The sequence below is a fragment of the Chiloscyllium plagiosum genome, unplaced genomic scaffold (assembly GCF_037043375.1).
Source record: "Chiloscyllium plagiosum isolate Xiang-an unplaced genomic scaffold, Cpla_swu_hap1 HiC_scaffold_26, whole genome shotgun sequence".
NCBI classification, from domain to species: domain Eukaryota; kingdom Metazoa; phylum Chordata; class Chondrichthyes; order Orectolobiformes; family Hemiscylliidae; genus Chiloscyllium; species Chiloscyllium plagiosum.
In genome coordinates this window covers 19,670,796-19,695,643 of record NW_028270164.1, presented here as the reverse complement: position 1 = coordinate 19,695,643, position 24,848 = coordinate 19,670,796, and the positions used below count along the sequence as shown (strand labels likewise).

The following is a 24,848-nucleotide window of genomic DNA, read 5'->3' as shown; positions in this document are numbered from 1 at the left end:
TGTCTCATCCTTCACATACCACGGTGTTCTTTTCTTGCATATCTCTTCTCTACCAAACATACAAACATAGAAATCATCAACACTTTATGATACCAAGAAGGCCATTTGGCCCATTGTGTCAATGCCAGCCTAATCCCACTTGCTTCTGTATTCCTGCAGGTCATGGCTTTTTAAGTAGACTCCCATTGTGCATTTTAAGCTTCATTAGGCAGTAAATTTCAGATCTCTACCACATCTGGTGAAATTAAGTTTTCTCAACTCCCTCTAATTACTGTTTTGAACCCTCTGTCTTGACTTCTCATAATTTTATGCACCTCAATTAAGTCCCCAGTCTGCTTGTTGCACGCCAAGGAAAATGATCTGTCTTTCCAATATTTCCTCAGGGTTAAATGTCTCTATTCATGAAAATATTCTTGTAAATCTCCTCTGCAATGTCTCGAGCAAAAAAAAATTTCCTGTATCATGGGCAGAACTGTTTACAGTGTCCAAGTTATTGCTTGACTAGCTATAGAACCATGATATAGCACAGAAGGCCACCATTTGACCCATCTTATCCATGCTGACCTGAAGATTGGGTGCCCTTGTAATTTCACCTTCCTGTGCACAGCCCATAGCCCTGCAGCTTATAGCATCTAAGGTGGTACTTGAAAGAGTTTAGGGTCTCGGCCTCCACCATTAACTCAGGCTGCAGATTCTAGACACCCCCACCCTCTGCATAAAAACAAAAAGTTTTTCTCAGGTCCCCTCAAATCTTTCTGCCAATAGTTTTTAGGTACAGTTCTAGCATAAACTTTGTACTCATATTCTGTACATCAGCTACTGATGGGAAGCATGACATATGCCAGTGTACTCAAACGGTTTCTTGATTTGGCCCCATTTTAATGCCTTAGGTTTGGTATGAGCCCAGAGTGAAAGTTTGGTGGTATGAAGTCTGTAGAGTGGAAGTGAATGAGGGGTGAGTTAAGTTGAAGGGGGAGGTGTGATTTGATTTCTGTTGGATATGGTGGGGGTGATGCGATCTGCACTTCCTGGGCCAGAATATTTTACTACTTGGCAGGGCAGGGCAAGGGGGTAAATGTGTGGAATCACTGGAGTTCAGTGGCAGGGGACTGATGTAATTACAGGCTATTATGCAAATATTAAACACATCTTTTCATGGAGTGTTTTAGCAACAGCCTTAGAAAGTAGGCTATTAAGCCACGATCATCAATAGATGAAAACACTATGATTTAAAGAGACCTTGGAACTTATAGAAAGCAGTCCAAACTCCACAGCAGCCATTGCTGCCTTGGATCCCGTGACCTGAAGATCTCATATCGGAACCTCACTGAGGACTGCAGACCAATGTTTAGAAAGCCCCACCAGCAACGTTTTTCACCAACGTATCAAACCACTCCCTTTAAGCCATGAGGTCTCTGTTCCTGCACATAATTTAGAATGCCCTATATATTGTGTGTTCTCTTGTCTTGTTACACTCCCAACTTGCTGTATCTGAGACTTTTCTCCAGATTAATTCCATTTTGGACTTTTCAGTCCAACTACAAGATGACCTACATTCATTGTCCAAATCTTTGATCGTACCATACTGCCTGCTTTATATCACATGAAAACCTTTGCATCCTATCCACCACATTATAAATGTGATTATTATGTGAACTATAAAAAACAAGCTACCAAATACTGAATGCAAAGCAAGGCCACTGGTTATAGCTATTCAGTTGCAAAAGCAGCTACCAATGGCTACCTCTTTCTTCATGCCAGTAAGTTAATTTTAGATCAAATTTGTCACTTTCCCTTGGATCCCAGAGGCTTCTACTTTTCTGTCCAGTTCAGGTAAACTGCATTCACTGCCTTTTTCAAACCTAATTACTTGCCTCACAAAAATTTCAACTATTAGTCAAATATGGTTATCCTTAAAAATTCTAGGCTAACTTTCCTTAATTAATCTGAACGTTTCCAAATGAATGCTTGTACCATCTCCCAGAATAGAATCTGAGAGTATAAAATTGATTTATTGGTTGTGATTCTGCAAATGGACATTATTTGTTAAATTAAACAGACAGCCAAATTAAGATTGTCAACGGAGTTCAGAGTGTGGCAGACTTGGATCTGCTGAAGTTGCACACTTGGGCTTTTTGTTGCAGACGGAGAAGACATGTAGGCACACTGTGCCTGTTTCAAAGTAACAAAATCAACAAGAGCCATTCTCTCTCATTCCTCAGGGCAATGTCTTGATCAAACTGTATTCACCTATCTGGATTAGGTTTACACAAAGCTTGGCAGCTGACTGTCAGTCATCATCCAACTGGTACATTCTTCATGCCAGTGCCTCTACCAATTACAGTCCACTTGCCAAACAATCAGCGCTATATTATTGTGCAGCTTAAAATTATTGTTCCCTTTTACATTGATATCCTTGCAAATGACCTGATAGGTTCAGGGGGGAAAAGATTTAACCAGTTGTCTTTTTGATTAGCAAAATTTCATAAATTGACTCAAATAATCAGAGTGTGGAATGCCCTGCCTGCAACAGTAATAGACTCACCATCTTTAAGGGTATTTAAATGATCATTGGATAAATATATGGATGTTAATGGAATGGTGTAGGTTAGGTGGGCTTCAGATTGTTTTCACTGGTCGGCAGAAAATTGAGGACCGAAGGGCTTGTACTGCACTGTAATGTTCTACATTCTAATTTGCCCCCAACTGAAATTATGCTAATTGGCCTAGCTCCCATCTTAAACATTCCTAAGCACTTGAGACTGTCTGCTCTCCACCTTTTCCCTCCCTGGTTTTTGTTTAGGTTCATCAGTGTGTGTGCAGTCTGGATCTCTCCCCAGGCGCATAATTTCACATTTTGAAGTCTGCATTCTCAGCTGGATTTCTCCCATTGCACATACTCTGCAAACCATCATTATAAACTCCTGCAGCTTTCCTGCTGGATTATACATAATTCAGTATAATACAAGGGGAAGGAGAAAAAGACAGTAAAGAATAGCAGAAAGGGAGAGAGAGAAATAAAGATACAATCAGAATGCAAGGGAAAGAAGGCGATAACAAAAGAGACCAATGTAAGAGAGGATTTATCATTGAAAGTGTGACAGACGATCCACCAGTTACATTTTTTTTTATATAAGGCTACTGAACAGAAATTCTCAATACAGTTTGCAGTAAGATTTGGTTTTATTTTGTAAAGCGAAGAATTTTAAAATCAATATACACTAGGTCCAAATGAGTTTATGTTTTCTTAATTCCTCAGCCAGAAACTGGATCATAAAAAAATCCAAAGTGTTCAGTCTGTGATGGAGGCCAGTGTCCTGTGAGCTTGATGCTAAATTTTAGTTAAATTCGAGTACAATGAAACAAGGCTCAAATTAATGACTGGTCATCTGTCACTCTGGTGTATTAAGAAAAACAAAATGTAGGCAATCTGTTGAGATTCATGCCATACCTGTAACTAACTGATATGTTTTCGTACTAGATTCTCATTTTATTGATGTACTAACAACGAGGAAGGTGGCAAAAGTTGGAATTAGAAATTAAAGTTGAAAATAATTTGTTGTATGGTTGAATGTTGATTAAAATAGATTGTTAAAGATTCCTTCATTTTCTCTAATTGATCTGGGTCCTTGCCTATTGGTGATGGGCCAGTTGCAGCATTTACAGCCTATATGAAAGACCAGCCCTTTGGCACAATCCCTCCAGAAGACCTGGTGCCCAGCACAAATATAGAATTTTGAAACATCGTTTTCATCAGGGTAGAAACCATCACGTTTGTTGTAACACCATGTTGGATCATAATATGTCTTAAATTGAGGCCATGTACAACACTTGCATTCTTGATCAAAGATCTGGTTTTCACCACAGCGTTCATGCACAGCTATCTTAGCACAGCGGTAGAACTTGGTTATATCTGTTGGGTCGGGGTAAATGCCAATATCTTTATTGGCACACCATCCCTGATCAATATCTGCAGGTACTCTACGACTGTTTTCCATGTTCAGTTTTCCACAGCCTGGAAAGGAAAGACATTTTTTTTAGATTCCCTACAGTGTGGAAACAGGCCCTTTGGCCCAACATGTGCACACCGATCCTCCGAAGAGCAACCCACCCAGTCCCATTCCCCTACATTTACCCCTGACGAATGCACCTAACACTACGGGCAATTTAGCATAGCCAATTCACCTAACCTGCACATCTTTGGACTGTGGGAGGAAACCAGAGCACCCGGAGGAAACCCATGCAGACACGGGGAGAATGTGCAAACTCCACACAGACAGTTGCTCGGGGTGGGAGTTGAACCCAGGCGCTGTGAGGCAGCAATGCTAACCACTGAGCCACCGTGCCACCCCAAGGGAAACAATGACCAATGACCAATTTCTCTCAGCACAGAATTAATAACATTTAGACTTACTAAAAACAATGAAATTTGAGTCTGAAAGATTTATCATCACTTGTATTTTACATGAATAATACAGTAAAATACAGTGAAAGGCTTCAACTGTTGCCACAATCTGGCACCATTTTGAATGGTTTAAGACTAAACAGATATAATTGTTTCCATTAAATAATAATTATATCTCAATGGCAGTGAGATAGAACAGTTGAACTCTTAATTACTTGATTTCTCCACTTGTGCTCTTGAATATTTGCAGAAGATATTTCTTTCATGGATTCTGCTTTGTAAGAACCTGTAACTGTTACCAGTGAATGAGGTAAAACTTCAGAGGCGCCAGTTTGGGGTTTTGGAAACTCAGCCCTTTAATTCTACTGAAGCTAATAACATTTGCCTTTATGACCACTATTCCATACCCAGGAAGAAAATGAAAAACTTTAAAAGCCAATGTAAGCATTTATTTACATTATCTGTTTCACACAATCCTAGAATTTATGATCAGTTGGAAGTTATCTTTGCTGGAGCTAGGTGAACACCTTGAAATGGATCAGATTTGGCAAGTTTTAAATGTATTTATCTTGATTTTATTGTCATAGTAATATTTATAAAAGAAATATTTTATAGTAAATTAGTGTGGCACATTATTGGTAACTTATGTCAATGTAGCACACAGTAATATCCCACAAACTGCAGTGGGACTAATGGTCAATTAATAGTGTAAAAGGTAAAATAATGTATTTCCTGTCATAACAAACCGGTTGGAGATACCCCTGCTAACAGAAACACTTGAATTATAGTGATCAAGAGTACACATATTTTATAACAGCAATTTCAAAACTGGGCAATCTGATGAACCCAAAAAATAAAGTTGCCTGGACAAGCCAGCCTTACTAATCAAGCTATGTATCTGAAAGTGCTGGAATTGAGGAAGTGAGTGAATTCTGGTGCCCAATAATCCACTTTGACTGTGTTGCTCGAGCATTGCTGTTTGAAATGTAAACACGCTAACGGGACGGTGTTGTAATTGTGACAGAAAGAATATATTGCCTGTCACACTGAAAGTATAAATGCGGTGCTCAATTAGCAAAATGGACAATTGTTTTTATTTTGTACAGCTGCCCAGAATAAAGAGAGATTTACACCAGTCTTCTGTAATAAACTCATTATATCCAAAAAAAAATTCCAAAAAAGAGGCAAACATTGGGTTAACATCTAAGCTTACGGAAAGGGTGGTACAAGCATGAAATGACTGCCAGAGGAAGTGGTGAAGGCTGATACACTTACAACATTTAAAAGGCATGTGGATGGGTTTATGAATAGGAAGGGTTTAAAGGGATATGGGCCAAGTGCTGGCAAATAGGACTAGATTAGGTTAGGATATCTGTTCGGCATGGATGAGTTAGACTGGATGGCCTGTTTCTGTGCTGTACATGTTTATGAATTTATGACACACACAACATGAAAAATCAACATTCTCTGCAGAGATATTATTTAAAGAGAAAGGGGAAAAAGCCAACTCCTGTCAGGATCTGTAAACAAAAGATAGAATGTGATGACTTTTCATGATTTAATGCATTTCCTTTGAAATCAAAATACTGATAACCGTAGACTGACATTTAGGCCTGATTCCTAACCAACCTGGCTCCAAGGCTTTGGAAAATGTTCACAATACAGCTTTTCTGATTTTACAAAGAAGTCAGAAACATTGATAGACGATTTGGAAACTTTCTCAGATTCACGGGTACTTCTACTGAGAAAAGGAAAGCGACATGCAGTTTGGGGTGTCTTCCTTACCATCAACGTACATCTGCAAAATGGAAAACTAATTCCAGAAAGTGTTGCTAGGTAACCGTTAGCATCGAGGCCCCATTGTCTTTTCAATACCAAGTCTACTGGTAATTAAAGGCCATAAAACCCCATTGTTTATTTCCTTAATTTCCTTACTTGCCTTTTATCCACAGTCACTTGATTTTTCTGGAAACAGCAGGTGCCTCTCAGGCATGTTAAGCTATTGACTTCATTCCTCAATAAAACTACTTGTTAAATTCTTTTCAATCCAGAAAATGTCCAAATTGCTGCATGTCTTCCAACTATTTCATGTAGTCTTTTAAATATAAACATGTATTACCAATGACAGCAGATGGTTTTAGCATGTAATTACTGGTACCAAGCATGTAATTACTCCATGAGGTCAAGGAGAAGTCTAATGGCAAAGGAAGGGCCATAAAGGGGCCTGATGCAGACATGTCAAAGAGACCAGGCAATTCTTCAATGGGCCAGCAGCATAAAGGCATGAAATGGATGGTGAAAGGAAAAACGGAAGTACACATCTGCAGTGAGTTCACCAGCTGTGAACCAGACTCAACGTCTTTTGAAAAATAAGGATCCAAACTTCCTGACCCATTAAAAAGCTCTGAAAGGAGTTTACTGAGTCATAAATTGAGGCAATTAGCTTCCTTCCCCACTAAATCTGTCATCTGCAATTATTTGTATTCCCAGTGAGTTCATCACACTACCTATTCCAAACTCCAGCCATTTCTCAGCCAATACATTCATCCTTGCAATATATTGCCTTCCTATCCCAACTAGAATGCGAAAAAAAAAACTTATTATCCAATTTGTTGTCAAGATTACATCAATGATTTGGATGCGAGCATAAGAGATACAGTTGGTAAGTTTGCAGATGACACCAAAATTGGAGGTGTAGTGGACAGAGAAGAGGGATACCTCAGATTACAACAGGATCTTGACCAGATGGGCCAATGGGCTAAGAAGTGGCAGATGGAGTTTAATTCAGATAAATGCGAGATTCTGCATTTTGGGAAAGCAAATCGTAGCAGGACTTATACACTTAATGGTAAAAACAATGACTGCAGATGCTGGAAACCAGAGTCTAGATTAGAATGGTGCTAGAAAAGCACAGCAGTTCAGGCAGCATCTGAGGAGCAGGAAAATCAACATTTCAGGCAAAAGCCCTTCATCAGGACCTAAGGAGTGTTGCTGAACAAAGAGACCTTGGAGTGCAGGTTCATAGCTCCTTGAAAGTGGAGTCGCAGGTAGATAGGATAGTGAAGAAGGTGTTTGGCATGCTTCCCTTTCTTGGTCAGAGTATTGAGTACAGGATTGGGACGTCATGTTGCGGCTGTATAGGACATTGGTTTGGCCACTGTTGGAATATGTGTGCAATTCTGGTCTCCTTCCTATCAGAAAGGTGTTGTGAATCTTGAAAGGGTTCAGAAAAGATTTACAAGGATGTTGCCAAGGTTGGAGGATTTGAGCTCTAGGGAGAGGCTTAATAGGCTGGGGCTGTTTTCCCTGAAGTGTCGGAGGCTGAGGGGTGACCTTATAGAGGTTTACAAAATTATGAGGTGCAAGGATAGGGTAAATAAACAAAGTCTTTTCCCTGAGATCGTGGAATCCAGAACTAGAGGGTATAGGTTTAGGATGAGAGGGGAAAGATATAAAAGAGACCTAAGGGGCAACTTTTTCACAGAGGGTGTGGTACGTGTATGGAATGAGCTGCCAGAGGATATGGTGGAGGCTGGTACAATTGCAACATTTAAGAGGCATTTGGATGGGTATATGAATAGGAAGAGTTAGGAGGGATATGGGCTGGGTGCTGGCAGGTGAGGCTAGATTGGATTGGGATATCTGGTCAGCATGGAAGGGTTGCTGTACATCTCTGTGACTCTATTTGAGATCACTCTGCCTGTAAATGCTGTGTCTGTTCACTTCCCTTCACTTCACCCGATGAAGGAGCAGCACTCCAAAAGCTTGTGACTTCAAATAAATCCATTGGACTATAACCTGGTGCTGTGTGATTTCTGACCTTGTTCACCCCAGTCTAACACCTGCACCTCCACATCATGGCTATCACTGACAATACAAACTGCCATCTCAAAGTGGAGTGGATTTCCAAGGAAATCATGCATAACGACACACAAAGTTTTGCAGAGATGCAAGAAAGCAGAGAAGATCTAAAAAGGATGACAGATCATGAACCCACTCAAGTTGATCTACAACACAGACTACACTGAGAGACTCGACCGTCATACCTCTAGCACACTCCTCAATTACTTCATCAGCTCTACAGCAGACACTACAACCTTGAAATCAAGATTAAATTAGATTCCTTACAGTGTGGAAACAGGCCCTTCGGCCCAACAAGTCCACACCAACCCTCCGAAGAGCAACCCACCCAGACCCATTCCCCTCCATTTACCCCTGCCTAATGCACCTAAAACTACGGGCATTTTAGCATGGCCAATTCACCTAACCTGCACATCTTTGGGCTGTGGGAGGAAACCGGAGCACCCAGAGGGGACCCACGTAAACACAGGGAGAATGTGCAAACTCCACAAGACAGTTGCCCGAGGCAGGAATTGAACCCAGAACCGTGGTGCTGTGAGGCAGTAGTGCTAACCACTGAGCCACCGTGCCACTCTAAGATGGAGTCCATATTCTCAGCTTGTGCTCAGGATACAGCAGATCAGCTACGAGACACTGCCAAGCAGATGACGTAATTGAACTCCGTCACCTACATGCACACCAAGAACAGGAAACTGGGGAAACTTGGCACCACCACCACCAGGAGTAATCAAGCCTCCCCCAGTACCATCGCTGAAACCGGTACCACCACAGGGAAATCCATTATCATTTTGGACATTTTGGCACTCTACACTAACATCCCCCATGACAATGGCATCGCTGCAACAGCTTCAGTACTCAGCACCAACAACTGCCAATCTCTGAGTACCATCCTACAACTCATCTGCTTCATCCTTGCCAACATCTTCATCTTCAACAAACGTTCTTCATCCAGACACATGGAACAGCCCACGGGGACCAAATATATAATAATAATAATAATAATAATAATAACTAGGAACAGGAGTAGCCTGCCTGGCCCTTCGATCCTGCTCTACCATTCAATAAGATCATGGCTGATCTTTTCATGTACTCAGATCCACTTCGCTGTGCTCTCACCATATCCCTTAATTCCTTTATCGTTCAAAAATAATTTAACTTAGCTTTAACAATGCTTACTGACCTAGCGCCAACTACTTCACTGGGCAAGGAATTCCTTAGATTTACAACCCTCTGGGTGAAGATGTTCCTTCTCAGTTCAGTCCTAAATCTGCTCCCTTTAATCTTGAGGCTGTGCCCTTTTGTCCTAGCTTCACCTGCCAGTGGAAACATCTTCTCTACTTCTATCTTATCTATTCCCTTCATAATTTAATATGTTTCTGTAAGATTCACACTCATTCTCCTGAATTCCAATGAATGTAATCCCAATTTACTCAGTCTCTCATAAGTCAACCCCCTCACCTCTGGAATAACCCAGTGAACCTCCTCTGCACCCCCTCCAGTGTCAGTACATCCTTTCTCAAATAAGGAGACCAAAACTCATTCAGTACTCCAGGTGTGGCCTCACCAGCACCTTGTACAACTGCAACATAACATCTTTGCTCTTAAACTCAATCCCTTTAGCAATGAAGGACAAAATTCCATTTGCCTTCCTAACTACTTGTACCTGCAGACCAACCTTCATGCACAAGAACACCCAGGTCCTTCTGCATAGCAGCATGCTACAACGTTTTATCATTCAATTAATAATCCTTTTTATTGTTACTCCTACCAAAATGTATGACTTCACATTTATTAACATTGATTTCCATCTGCCAGATCTTTGCCCACTCACTCAATGTATCTATGTTCCTCTAAAAAGTTTCACAGTCCTCTGCACACTTTGCTCTGCCACTCATCTTAGTATCATCTGAAAACTTTGACACCCTACATGTGGTCACCAACTCCAAATCATCTATATAAATTTTAAATAATTGTGGTTCCCAACACCGATCCCTGAGGCACACCACCAGTCACTGATTGCCAGCCAGAATAGCACTCATTTATCCCCACTCTTTGCTTCTGTTAATCAATCAATCCTCTATCCATGCTAATACTTCACCCTTAACACCATGTCTCCTTATCTTATGTAGCAGACTCTTATGCGGCACCTTGTCAAAGGCCTTTTGGAAATCTAGGTACACTACATTCATTGGGTCCCCGTTGTCCACCTTGCTCATAACATCTTCACAGAATTCCAAAAGATTTGTCAAGCGTGATCTGCCTTTCATGAACCCATGCTGCGTCTTCCCAACAGGACAGGTTCTATCGAGATGCCCTGCTACTTTTTCCTTGATAATAGGCTCAAGCATCTTCCCCATTACAGATATTAAGCTAACTGGTCCCCAGTATGCCAATATTTTCACGCACAAGTTCAAGCAACATATCTCTGCTTGCATAGGACTTCCAATGCGTGCTATACACAAAATACATCTATGTCATTTTCTTCCTTTGTACTCATGGTGAGGAATCACTGAAACGACTACACAATGATATCAAAAGGTTTCATTCCACCATCAGACTTACCATGGACCACCCTTCAGAATCACTCTGATTCTTGGTCACATGCATTTCCATCAAGGACAGACATATCAGTACCACATTCTACTGCAAGCCCATGGATAACCTCAAAAAGCTGCACTTCTGTAGCTTCAACCATAAACATGTTAAAAAGGCCATCCCCTATGAACAATATCTGCATATACACAGCATCTGCTCAGATGATGAGGAATATGATAAACACCTAAAAATGCTGAAAGACACACTCCTAGGAATGGGATACGATGCTCAATTCATCGATTTCCAGGTCCAACATGCCACAGGAAAAAACTGCACCAACTCCTCAGAAGACAGACATGGGATATGATCGACAGAGTACCCTTTATCATCCAGTACTTCCCTGGACCGGAGAAACTACATCATGTTCTTTGTAGCTCTCAACATGTCATCGATGACAACGAACATCTCGCCAATGTCATCCCTACGCCTCATTTCTTGCCTTCAAACAACTGTCAAACCATGAACAAACCATTGTTCGCAGCAAACTACCAGCTTTCAGGACAACATCGACCACAACATCACACAACCCTGTCACGGCAATCTCTGCAAGACATGCCAAATCATTGACATAAATGCTACCACCACATGATGTAGCACGATGAACCACACACATGACAGATACTCATGTGATTCAGCCAATGGTGTCTACCTCATATATTGGCAGGGAAGGATGCTCTGAGGCATTATTTATTGGAGAGACCATGCTGACACTACAACAATGGACACTGTGCAACAATCGCCAGACAGGAATGTTCCCTCCCATTCAAGGAATACTTCGGTGGTCAAGGACATTCAGCTTCTGATCTTTGGGTAAGCGTCCTCCAATGTGGCCTTTGCGATACACAATAACACAGAATCGCTGAGCACAAACCACCTGAACCATGATCTTGGGTTCATGTTGCACTATGTGTGACCCCACCATACTGTTCTGTATTTATAAAATTTTCCTTATTGTTCTGTCTTCACACCCTCACCTTGATAACTTGTTATGATCTCTCTACCTTAATTAGTTTGTACAGTTTGGATTACTTGTCACTTTGGTTAGACTGTTGGCATGTGACTCTTACATCTATCATGTTATTCTAGCCATTGGGTTTGTCTCCAGCACCATTTTATTTTTATTTTTTAGTAATTATTTCTCTGCCTCAATTAATCAGATCATAAGTCATACCTTCACTTGCTATTCAGCTGTTGACACTTTACTCACACCATCTGACACTTTTGATCACCTGCAAATACTTATTATTCATCCTGTCAACAATCCACTCATACTATTTACATTATCTTCTGATCTTTCTACCTAGAAATTCTGTGCCTAAATGTTTCCCTCCACTTCACCTGATGAAGGAATAGTGCTCTGAAAACTTATGATTTCAAATAAACCTGTAAGACTATAACTTGGTGTCGTGTAACTTCTGACTTTGTCCACCCCAGTCCAACACTGCCACCTGCACATCATTTACAAATTGAGGTGCAGAGTATAAAAGCAAGGAAATGATACCACACCTCAACATATCATTGGTCAGCCCATGTTTGGAATCTTGTGTTCAGTTCTGGGCACCTTATTTAAGGGTGAATGCTAAATGCCTGGAGAGGGCGCAAAGGAGATATACCAGAACAGTACCAGGAATGAGGGCTTTTAGGTACAAAGAGAGATTAGAGAAATGGGGCTTATTCTCCTTGGAGCAGTAAAGATTATGAATCTTAGAATTAGATTTTATTGTCACATGTACTCAAGTATCGGAATACATGACTGCAGTGAAAAGTGCACAAAGTCACTATTTTCCGGCGCTATCTTGGTTACAAAGAAATTTTTAAAGCCCAGCAGGAATAAAGGAAAGCCAAAAGATAAGAAAAGTATCTTAAACCTGAGTCTTCTGCCCATAAAGGTGTTTGGAACCACCGATGCTGGCAGCCGGGCCTAGCCACTGCCTAGAATTAGGCCTGGACCTGGTGTCTCAATCAGCCTGTGGGTGAAGAGTCACATTCCTGCTGCTGTTGTCGCTATCGCTGCCACCTCTGATTGCTGGTGGAGCTTTGCTAATGCCGCCAACCCTAGTGTTCAAAATTATGAACAACTTTGACAGGATAAAGGAGGATTTTCTGTTCCCACTAGTTGTATGTCAGTAACTGGGGATCGTAATTCCAAGATTGTCAGTGAGACAGCTCAGAATGAGATTAGGAGAAACTTCTTTACTCGAGAGTTTTTAGGATTTGGAATGTATTACCTGGGAGACTGGTCGAGATGGATTCCTTGGGAGGTTTCAAAACAGGGCTGGATATACATTTGAAAGTGATGAATTTAGAGAGTTACAGAGAATGGTACTAGATTGGTAGCTCTTTTGGGAGCCAGTACAGGCACAATGGGTTGAGTGGCCTTCTTCTCTACTATAAAATTCTATGCTTAAGGCAACATACATGACTATGGGCCAAGTGCTAGAAATTGTGATTAGAATAGATGGATTCTGGGAATAGAATAGCAATTTATTGTCACTTGTATTTATGAAAATACAGTTAGATGTGTATAAGTTATCATTATCTGGTGCCATTTTAATTGCCGAAATTATATTTTTAAAAATTGACTCAAGTTAAAACAAAATTTGTCTGTTCTTCCTCCATGGCTTGATTACTGGCGTGGACACAATGGGCCGAAGGATCTTTCTCTTTGCTGTAAAATTCAAGTAGTCTACTGTGACACACAGTAGGGTCCTGCATATCAATCTTCAATTCCTGGAGTCCTCAGGCCGATACTGCAATATTGGCAATCCTGCTCTCTGCTAACTTCACTTCAAAAAATTGCAGACTATTTTGCCAGCACTAAGATCCAGAGGAAACCTCTAGTACCTAGATTTTTAAATTGGTCTGTGTTGAATCTCAGATCCACTAGCTCCATATCTAATCACCCAGCAGTGGCACAGGGGGCCTTAAAAGTAAGTTATTTGCCTCATACTGGCCAACTAGTCCCTTCTTGTTCTGGGACCTCCAGCAGCTGGTAGCAATGCTGATGGAAGGGTCCAAGCAAGGGAACTTGACCATCCAATACAGTCCTTTCTGAAGCAAAGGTTGTCTTTGTCAGAAACAGGCCTCATGGTGAGAGGGAGGGACAGACAAAGGATTTCCTTAACCTGATGTAAAATATTCTTGAATTTACACAAATATTGTTTCCCTTGTATGATGTAAGAAGCATGCAATGTATAAATATGAATCAGTTTTGAGGTTAGTTTTTGAACTAATGGCACTTGGGTCTCAGTCTGTGTATATAATGAGATTTAATGATTAATGTGTCCATATTTCTGGAGCCATGTTTTTTTTTAAACCAGTTTGAAAGCATTTCTTTTCAGTTCACAGAGATCCTGGTGAAAGTTAGATGTATGAAACATTTTCTCCCATAGAAAGCTGTTAGTTCAGAACTGTTAAGAAATAAGTTTTCTCAGTGTAAAGGTTTTAGTTGAAAGCTCCAGACCAGAAGTATTTAGTTAGAACCCTGAAGGAGTTATTTGAGGCTGTGAAAGTCTAAGCTTAATTGTGTGACTAATCAAGGAAGAGACTATTAAACAGTCAAAATGCGAACTCAAAGAAACATTTAAATCAAACATATACACGTGATAGAGAAGTGATTCTCTCTTAAGGCTAGAGTTTATATGACTGATCTAGTTCCCATTCTGCTCAATGTTAACCTCAATGCTTTTGATCTTATAATGGAGGGAAGGTTTTTGATGAAACAGCTGAAGTTGTTTGAGTCTAGGTCACTATTTTGAATAACTCTTGCAGTAATGTATTGTGGCTGGGATGACTGATTTACAACAACCACTGCCATTCATAACTGAATATAATCATAGTCATATAGCATTGAAACAAGACCCTTTGGTCCAACTAGTGCACGCCGACCACTTTACCAAATTAAAATAGTCCTGCCTGCCTGCATTTGGCCTATAACCCTCCAAACTTTTCTTATTCATCTACGTACCCGAATGTCTTTTAAACATTAAGTGTCCCCGAACTATCACTTCTTCTGGCAATTAATTCCACACACTAACCAGTCTCTGTATAAAAGAAAATTGCCCCCATGTCTTTTTTAAAGCTTTCTCCTTTTACCTTATGAATATGTCCCATAGTTATTAATTCCCCCACCTTAGGGAAAAGACCTTTGCTATTCACCTTTTCTATGCCCCTCATGATTTTATAAACCTCTGTAAGATCATCCCTCAACCTCCTACGCTCCAGTGAAAAATGTCCCAGTCTATCCAGTCTATCTTTATAATTCAAACTCTCCATTCCCGGCAACATCCTGGTAAATCTTTTATGAACCCTCTCCAATTTATTAGTATCCTTCCTATAGCAGGGAGACCAGAATGGCACACAGTACTCCAGAAGAGGCCTCAAGCAATGTCCTGACCAACCATAACATGATATCCCAACCTCTATACTCAAAGGTTTGAGCAATGAAGGCAAATGTGTTAAATGCTTCCTTAACCGCTCTGTCTAACTGTGGACTAACTGTCTAACCACTCTGTCTAGCTGTCTAACTGCAAATTTCAAAGAATTATGTATTTGAACCTCAAGGTCTCTATGTTCTATGGCCTACCCTTAATTATATAAGTCCTGTCCTCGTTTGTTTTACCAAAATGCAATACCTTGCACTTCTCTACGTCAAACTCCATCTGCCACTCCTCACTCCATTTACTCAATTGATCAAGATCTCTTTGTAATCTTAGATAACCATCTTCACTGTCCACTATACCACCAATTTTGGTATTTTGCGCAAACTTACTATGTCTCCTATATTCTCATCCAAATCATTTATATAAATGATAAACAAAAGTAAACCCAGTATCGAACACCATTGAACACATGAACACCATTGTTCACAGGCCTCCAGTCCATAAAGCAACCCTCTTCCATCACCCTCTATCTCCTACTGTAAAGCCAATTTTGTATCCAATTAACAAGCTCACTCTGAATCCCATGTGATCTAACTTTACTAATTAGTCTACCATGCAGAACCTTATTAAAGGCTTTACTGAAATTTAAATAAGCACCATCTAACATTCTAGCCTCATCAATCTTTTTGGTTGCTTCCTCAAAAAACTCAATCAAGTTTGTGAGACACGGTTTCCCTTGCGCTAAACCATGCTGAACATCCCTAATCATTCCTTGCCTCTCCTAATGTAAGTAATCCTATCTTTCAGAATCACCTCCAACAGTTTACCCAACACTGATGTCAGACTCACAGGTCTATAGCTCCCAGGCTTCTCCTTATTTCTCCTTCGCAGCCTTTCTTAAATAAAGATACGACATTATCCTCCCTCCACTCTTCTGATACCTCACTCATGGCTACAGATGATATGAGTATTCCTGCTTGGAGTCCTGCAATTTCCTCCCTAACTTCCCATGATATCTTTGGATACATTGATCAGTTCCTGGAGATTTATCCATCTTTATGTTTTCTAAGGCTTCTAGAACTTTGTTTTCTGTAATGTGAACTGTTTTTAAAACATCAATATTTATTTCCTTGAGTTCCCTAGCCTCCATTTCTTTCTCCCCAATAAAAACTGAGGATGACCTTGTTGATCTTTAAGGGGCCCTACTCTCTCTATAGTTGCCCATTTGCTCTTAATGTATTTATAGAATCTCTTTGGATTATCCTTAACGTTATCTGCCAAGGCTATCTCATATCTCCTCTTTGCCTTCCCGATTTCCCTCTTAAGAATGCCCCAACACTTTTTATACTTTAAGAGATTAATTTGATTTCAGTTGTCTATATCTATGATTCATTTTTATTCTTGACTCGAACCTCAATATCTTTATTCATCCATTGTTCCCTAATCTTAGCATACTTACCTTTCATTCTAACATGCACAAAATGCCTCTGAACTCTCACTAACACATTTTGAAAACCTTCACTTGTCAGTCGTCCCTCTATTTGCCAAGTGTACTTCAATCAAATTTTGAAAGTTCTTGTCTCATAACATTAAACTTTGTCTTAGTCCAATTAAAAATTTTGCTCTTATGGAAGGCTTATCCTTTTCCGTAACTATTTTAAAGCTGATTGAAATATGATCACTCGTCCCAAAGTGTTCTTTCTGATTCAGAACCATTCTCATCTGTCTATTTTCACTGCTATTTAGGACCCTCCCCCACCCCGACTCTTTCTCTCTAATAGTTTACAGGCTCCCAAAATAGAACTAGAAAATCTCCCTGTCAGGGTATTGATCCCTTTCCAGTTCAGGTGAAACCCATCCCTCTTGAACAGGTCTTTTCTAGCCAGAAGAAATCTCAATGATCCCTGCACATTGCACCACCTCTTCAACCATTGATTTATCTGTCTTATCCTTTTATTCCTTCGCTCATTAGAAGTTTGGGCAGGAATGCAGAGCTTAGATTTGAACCATTGGTTGTGAGATCACTTCGCTTTGTCTATTTCATTCTGCTTACACTGTTTGGCACTCAAGTAGCTCTGTATGGTAGTTCCATCAAGTTGACACTTCATATGTGGGTAAGCTTGGTGCTGGTCCTGGCATGCCCTCCTGCATATTTCATTAAGCTAGGATTGTTCCCCTGGATTGATGGTAATGGTAGAGTGGGAATTTTGCTGGGTCATGAGTTTACAGTGTGGTTGAATATAACTTTGTTGCTGCTGATATCCCACCGCACCTCATAGATCCCTAGTTGCAAGGTGCTGGATCTGTACAAAATCTAAGACATTGAGAAGGGCAATTGTGCTGTACAATGTGATGGAGGGTACCTTTAAAGTAAAGGTGGGACTTCATTTTTTGCCGGAGTACTGGTCGTGTCCCAGCAGATGTGTCTGCTATAGGTAGATTGGTCAGGATGAGGCCAATTACACTTCTCTTTCTTGTTGTTTCCTTCACCACCCGCCATAGGCCCAGACGAGTAACACTTCCTTTTGTACTCAGCCAGCTCAATTAGTAAGCTACTTAGAACATTGACATATGAATCCACAGTACATTCTGTACCCTTGTCACCCTCAATACATCCTTCAAGCGGCATTCAACAGCCAATGTTGAGGATGCCCAGGGAAATTCCCTTCTTACTGCACTCCACTATGTTGCTATCTCTGGAGGTTGTCTTGTTGGTGGAGTGATTGTGGTGGTGGTCTGGGACACTGGCTGTATGGTATGATTCTGTGAGATAACTTTTCGACTGTTACTCGACTCATCTTTGAGATAGTGCTTCAAGTTCGCCATAAGTCCCAAAGGAGGACTTTGCAGGGTTGACAAGGCTCCATGTGTCATTGGTTTTTTTTTCCATACAATGGTGGATGTCAGGTGGTTTCTCTAGTTCAACTCCTTTTATCAGCTTTTCTGGTGAGTAGGTACAATTCAGTAGCTTGCTTGGCTAATTCAGAGGGCATTTCAGAGCCAATCATACTGCGGCTGTCTGAAGTCACATGTAGAGCAGACTAGGGAGGGAGAGCAGATTTTCCTATCAATACAGTGCATTAGTAAACTATTTACACCAAGGGACAATATATGCAAATGGTTTCATTAGACTAACGTATAATTCCAGATGTATTCATTGAATACAAATTTCACCATCTGCTTTGGTAGGATACCAACCCGTTTCCATAGACCATTATCCTAGATCTCTGGATTACTAGTTCATTGACAATATCATTGACTCCCCTGTAATCTATGATTATGGTAAGAATGTTACCTGAATTTATTTCAAGAAGCTTATTCAATCTGGTTGTTAGTGGAAGTACTCCCTGTTTGCAATGATTTTGCAAATCATCAAGATCTATCGTCCACAAAAATGCTCCTCCAAATTTGTTATCTTTCATCCATTGGACCTAAAATGATAAATTAACAATGTAGATGTCATTGTTTCTTTTAATCAAAACTCTCATATTGTCTTCTGCACCTAGTTTGTTTTACATTTTTAATCAGGTCATCCTGAGGTAGAGTGGTCCAGATCTATACTGGTTTTTGATATTTAAAAATTATTCATTAAGTGACATGCATGGGTGTCACTGCCAAGACCAACATTTACTGCTCACCCCCAAATGCCTTTGGGAAGGTGGTAGTGAACCACCTTCTTGACAAATTAAGAGGCTTACTAGACCATTTCACACAGTGCTTGAGAGTTGATGAAACTGGTACTGGTTTAGAGTTGTGTATAGGTCTGAGTGGATAGGGGTGGCAGAGTTGTTTCACTGTTGAATGTTAATGAACCTATTAGGTTTTATTGACAATCTTACACTTATTATTGATGCAGCCTTTTATTCCAACTGATTTTTTTGAATGTTAGCTGAATTTTTCATGATAAGATTTGGATATTATATTTTTGGATCATTAATCTGAGGTTCTCGATTATTCTTCCAGTAATTTAGCCACCTCACTCATGTTTTCAGCAATACATGCAACGTCAGGTGGAGGTCACCCACTCACCCGTGGTGATAACCCAACTGTGGCCCACCTTTTAGACCTTGGTTTCACATAAATCACAATTGTCCATCTCAATGTAGGGTATGGGTTTGGCCCAGTGGGATTTGGGGTTTTGTGCAGCATTGGAACATAAACTGTCTCTGTGGTGTCTGAAAAATGCCACTGTTTGTTCTCAAAATACTTGTAAGTCCCTTCTTGTGTTTGTGAAAGGAAGTGTATCTTCTATGTTTGCATAAATCCCATTGGCTGTGAAATTATTTGAGCTGGAGAAAGTGAGGACTGCAGATGCTGGAGATCAGAGCTGAAAATGTGTTGCTGGAAAAGCGCAGCAGGTCAGGCAGCATCCAAGGAACTCATGCCCGAAACTTCGATTCTCCTGCTCCTTGGATGCTGCCTGACCTGCTGCGCTTTTCCAGCAACACATTTTCAGCAAATTATTCGAGCTGTCTATATCTAACTATCTATTATAGGACATGAATGCCATGTTTTTGTTTTTTAAATGTACCTCCTTTTCTTCACCTTAGGCCAGCCATTGAGAATGAAGATGGCTTTCTTCCATTCTGGTGTTGTGGATCCTGAGCTGACTAAACCATCCAATGCGGGATCTGCACACACATTGCTGCAGATGGTGTTTGAAAGAGCTCACATCTAATTTATAACTACCGAAATATGACAGTTGTTTTGAGACTCTGTCAAATTGTGGGGAGGCCTGAATGCACCCCTGAGTAATTTTTCTCCCTCAGATCCAATTTTTAAAAATATGGAGTGGAAGAAACCAAATCAAGACTTGAGTTACTGCACTGGTTAATGACAGTGTTTTCCTAAACACTGAGAAATGCATTTAATTCTTGGTAGGGAGCAAAATGAAAGGGATCTCATGTTCATGTAGAATAGAAAAAGCAGTAGAAAGTGAATTTGCAACAACTGTGAAATAATAGTTACTGTGGAAATTTGAACTTCACCTCAGCTCTGGAATTCAGTCCATGTTTCACTTTCTGCTGGTATTTCTAATCTAAGTGAAAGCAGGGTCTCTTTCGTTCTGTCCATATTTGAACTAAGGCTGTAATGATGTCAGGAGCTGAATGGTCCTGGTAGATTGTGAACTGAGCATCATGGGCGGGTCATTGCGAAGCAAGAGCAGCTTGACAGCATGGCAGTGACACCTTCCAACACTTTCCTGATGACTGAGAGTAATCTGATGGGGCAGTAATTGGCTGGGTTGGATTTATCCTGCTTTTTGTGCACAGGACATAACTGGGCAATTTTTGATCTTGTCAGGTAGATGTCAGTGTTGCATCTAAATTACTAATATCTGCTTAGAGGATGGGTAAAGCATCATGAATCCATTGTGGACCACTAACCTTGCCAACATCTCAAACAGAAATATTTTTGCTTATGAATTGTTATTCATAGAATCCCCACAGTATGGAAACAGGCCCATCGGCCCAACAAGTCCACACCAACCTTTCAAAGACCAATTCCCCCTACCCTATATTTACCCCTGACTAATGGAACCTACCTTACACATCCCTGAACATTATGGGCAATTTAGCATGGCCAATCCACCTAATCTGCATATCTTTGGACCGGGGGGAAAACTGAAGCACCCAGAGGAAACCCACGCAGACACGGGGAGAATGCGCAAACTTCACACAGTCGCTGAGGCTGGTATCGAACCCTGGTCCTTGGTGCTGTGAAGCAGCAATGCTAATCACTGAGCCACTGTGCCGCCCGCTGATTGGCAAGTTTGAAATTATTAGCAATTGAAAAGACATTGCAGTAGGACTTCTATTTGTAATTTGATTTGATAAATGGTACAAACTCTATTAATACATGAAATCATACATGGACCCTAAAGAGATATCATTGGCAAGCAAGAATAATAATGAAATCCAGTACAAACTGTTTTCTTAACAGCACTGGGGTTGTACCTACAGGATATGGACTGCAGCAATTTGAAATGTTGGCCCACCACCATCACAACCACCTTCTCAAGTGCAATTAGAGAAGGTCAATAAATACTCATCCAGCCAGTGACACACATATCCCATGAAAGAAAATAAAAAGCTTCCATACATTTTGGAAACATTGCACAAGAGTGAACTGTGGCACATGGGTACACTTCATTGTGAAGTTCTGGCTCTCTTGCTGGTTATGAATGCACTTTTTTAGATTTGTGCACTTGTGTATGTAATTTTGATTTCTTGTGCTGCTCACCACAGAATTATAAAATCATACAGAAGAGGCCCTTTAACCCATTGAATTTGCACCAACAAAACTACTTTAAGTCTGTACTGGTCCGACTTTCCAGCACTTGGCCCATAGCCTTGAATGCTATGACATTTCAGGTGCTCATCCAAGTATTTTTAAAGGTTGTGAGTATTCCTGTCTCAGCTACCTTCCTGGGGACTGTGTTCCAGATTGCTACCACTTCTGGGTGGGAATTCCTTTCCTCAAATCCCCTCTAAACCTCCTGTCCTTTATATTAAAATTGTGCGCCTTCATTAATGACCCTTCAATTAAGGGAATCACCTGCTTTTATCCACCCTGATCATGCCCCTCATAATTTTATGTATCTCTATCCGGGGGACTCAGCTTTCTCTGGTCAAAAGAAAACAAACTGAGACTGTCCAGCCTCTCCTCTTTGCTAAACACTCCATCCAAGGAAACATCCTGGTGAATCTTGTTTGCACACCTTCCAGGGCAATCACATCCTTCCTATAGTGCAATGGCCAGTCTGCACATAGTGCTCGAGACGTGGCGTAACCAAAGTTTGGTACAACTCCAACATTCCCTGCGTGCCCTTATAATCTATGCTACAACTGATAGAGGCAAGTGTTCTGTCTGCCTTCTTAACTACCTTCTTCCTTCATGGATGTGTGAACAAGCACCCCAAGATTCCTCTGTTCCTTTGACCTACCTGATGTCCTGCCATTAATTGAATACTGGCTAATCTTGTTACGTCTTCCAAAATGCATCTCCTCACACACATACATGTTAAATTCCATCTGCCACTGGTCTGCCCATTTGACCAATCCATGCTCATATAGCCCAAGAACTCCTTCCTCATGTTAACCATCCAGCCAATACCCAGGTCATTCTCAAAGTTACTTATTATGCCCTTCAACTTTTTCTCTCTATTGTTTATATACATCATGAACAATAAGGGACCCAGCATTGATCCCAGTCATATGTACAGCTTTCTAACGCCACCCTTTGTTTCCTACCACTAAGCCAATTTTAGTTCCAAGTTACCCTGCATCCCATTATACTTCTTTGTCAGTCTTCCAGGTGGAACCTTATCAAAGACTTTGTTGAAATACATATAAGCAATATTAACTGCACTACCCTCATCTACACACCTGCTCAGTTTCTTGAAAAATTCAATGAAATTTGTTTGGCATGCTGACTATCCCTGAGCAAATCTCCAATACTTTCCCCTACCACTGATGTGAGACTCACTGGTCTGTAATTTTCTGGTTTATCCGAACACCCTTCTTGAAAAATTCACATTTGCTGCCCTCCAGTTCTCTGGCACCTCCCCTGCAGCCGGAGAGGAATTACAAATTTGAGTCAGAACCCCTGTAATTTCCCTCCTTGTGTCCCACAGCAGTTTGGGATACAACTCATCCAGGGGATTTGTCCACTTTTAAATATGTCAAAAGCTCTTCATTCCCTGTGTCAATCAAGCTCAAGAACCTCACATTCCCTTTTCCTGAATTTTGTACCCACTGTTAGTTTAGCCTTTTTGAGCTTTGTGAGGTTGATAGCTTTGGAAAGGTCACTACTTCATTGGCAGAAGATGATCTTTGTGACTCTATTGAAGAAAAAGTCAATCCAAAAATGGAGGAGCCCTTTCCTCTTCCTGACACTGAGATAGTAAAAATTTCCAAGTTTCCAAACAGCAGATTGTTAACATCAGTAGCAGAAGAAACTTATTCAGTGTACAAAGCAGCAAGACAGAAATAATGGATTATTTATAAAAACAATTGGAGGCCAAAACAGGAAACTGTAGTGTTTCTCTAGATGATGACAGTAAAAATAATTTATTTTTAGTTGCTCTGTACTCCTGTAATTTATTGAGTCCAGGGCTTTCTGGAAATACCTGCGTGGATCAGGAAGACAAAAGTGCTGAATTAATCTCCTGTTTTAACATGTAGGTTTGTGTAACATTGTGCACAGACATGGCTGAATATTTTTCAACATTAGACCCAAATAAATTTACAGATTCAGGTAACTCATAATACACAAACCATACTTTGGTCTCAAAGTTGTTCATATCGTCATATCCAAGCCACACCTTTCCCTTAGAAGCGAATGGGACCATTTGTGATGTATAAATTGGTTTATCAGCACTTTTCAAGAAGTCACAGATCTGTCGATGAGAACAGTTGGCTATTATTATATGTTCAAGAGCTATAAAAAGTTACACATTTATATTTTTAAAAATTGCTGGGTATGATTCAGGAATGGGTGGAGCAGATTGTTTATTTAGGTGGAATAAAAGTCAGCCTTTCTCTATAAAAGGCTGATTATACACCTGTCAAATTACCTGCAAATAACTGGCTTTAATCGACTTCTTTAATTTTGGTCTCTGTCATATACAAATGCACAAAAAAGCATTAAGGACCTGGCCAATGCGGAATCCATTTTTATGAAGTGAGCTAATCTGAATGCTGATGGATTGGTTAGAGTCATAGAGATGTACAGCACAGAAACAGACCAGATATCCTAACCTAATCTAGTCCCATTTGTCAGCACCTGGCCCATATCCCTCTAAACCCTTCCTATTCATAGATCCATCCAGATGCCGTTTAAATGTTGTAATTGTATTAGCCTCCAACATTTCTTCTGGTAGCTCATTCCATACACACACCACCCTTTGTGTGAAAAAGTTGCCTTTTAGGTCCCTTTTAAATCTTACCCCTCTCACATTAAACCTATGCCCTCTAGTTCTGGACTTCCCCATGTCAGGGAAAAGACCTTGTCTATTTACCCTATCCATGTCCCTCATGATTTTAGAAAGCTCTATAAGGTCAGCGTTCAGCCTCTGACACTCCAGGGAAAACAGCCCCAGCCTATTCAGCCTCTCCCTGTAGCTTAAACCCTCCAAAAATCGTTTCTGAACCTTTTCAAGTTTCACAACATCTTTCTTTTAGGAGGGAGACCAGAATTGCACACAATATTCCAAAAGTAGCCTAACCAAAGTCCTGTACAGCTGCAACACGACCTCCCAACTCCTATACTCAATGCACTGACTAATAAAGGAAAGCATACTAAATGCCTTCTTCACTATCCTATCTTCCTGAGACTCCACTTTCAAGGAACTATGAAGCTGGACTCCAAGGTGTCTTTGTTCAGCTAACCCCAGAACCTTACCATTAGCTTCATATCTGTTATAGAGAAAATTTCTGAGTCTTTTCGAAGAATTTTCCAACCATTTACTTTATTCTTAAGGAAGTGAAGTTACATTCTTCCCAGTCCTATACAAGGGCAAACAAGCTCTGCTGGAGATCAGCTAATTTGTTAATTGGGTGGCCTGGTAGCTGTGGTTTAGCTCCAAACAATATAAATGTATA

General features: G+C 40.5%; 1 protein-coding gene across 1 annotated transcript in view; it reads right to left on the bottom strand.

Moving 5' to 3' along the window:
- Positions 1-3,117: 3,117 nt before the first annotated feature.
- Positions 3,118-24,848, bottom strand: part of LOC122563134 (acidic mammalian chitinase-like) — a 55,842-nt gene continuing 34,111 nt past the window's right edge. Inside the window, exons 9-11 of the mRNA XM_043716586.2 lie at positions 23,528-23,644; positions 18,539-18,674; positions 3,118-4,015 (exon numbers count right to left, since the gene is read on the bottom strand). Coding sequence (XP_043572521.1) covers positions 3,579-4,015; positions 18,539-18,674; positions 23,528-23,644 — 690 coding nt within the window. The 3' untranslated portion in view covers positions 3,118-3,578. The remainder of the gene's footprint in view (positions 4,016-18,538; positions 18,675-23,527; positions 23,645-24,848) is intronic.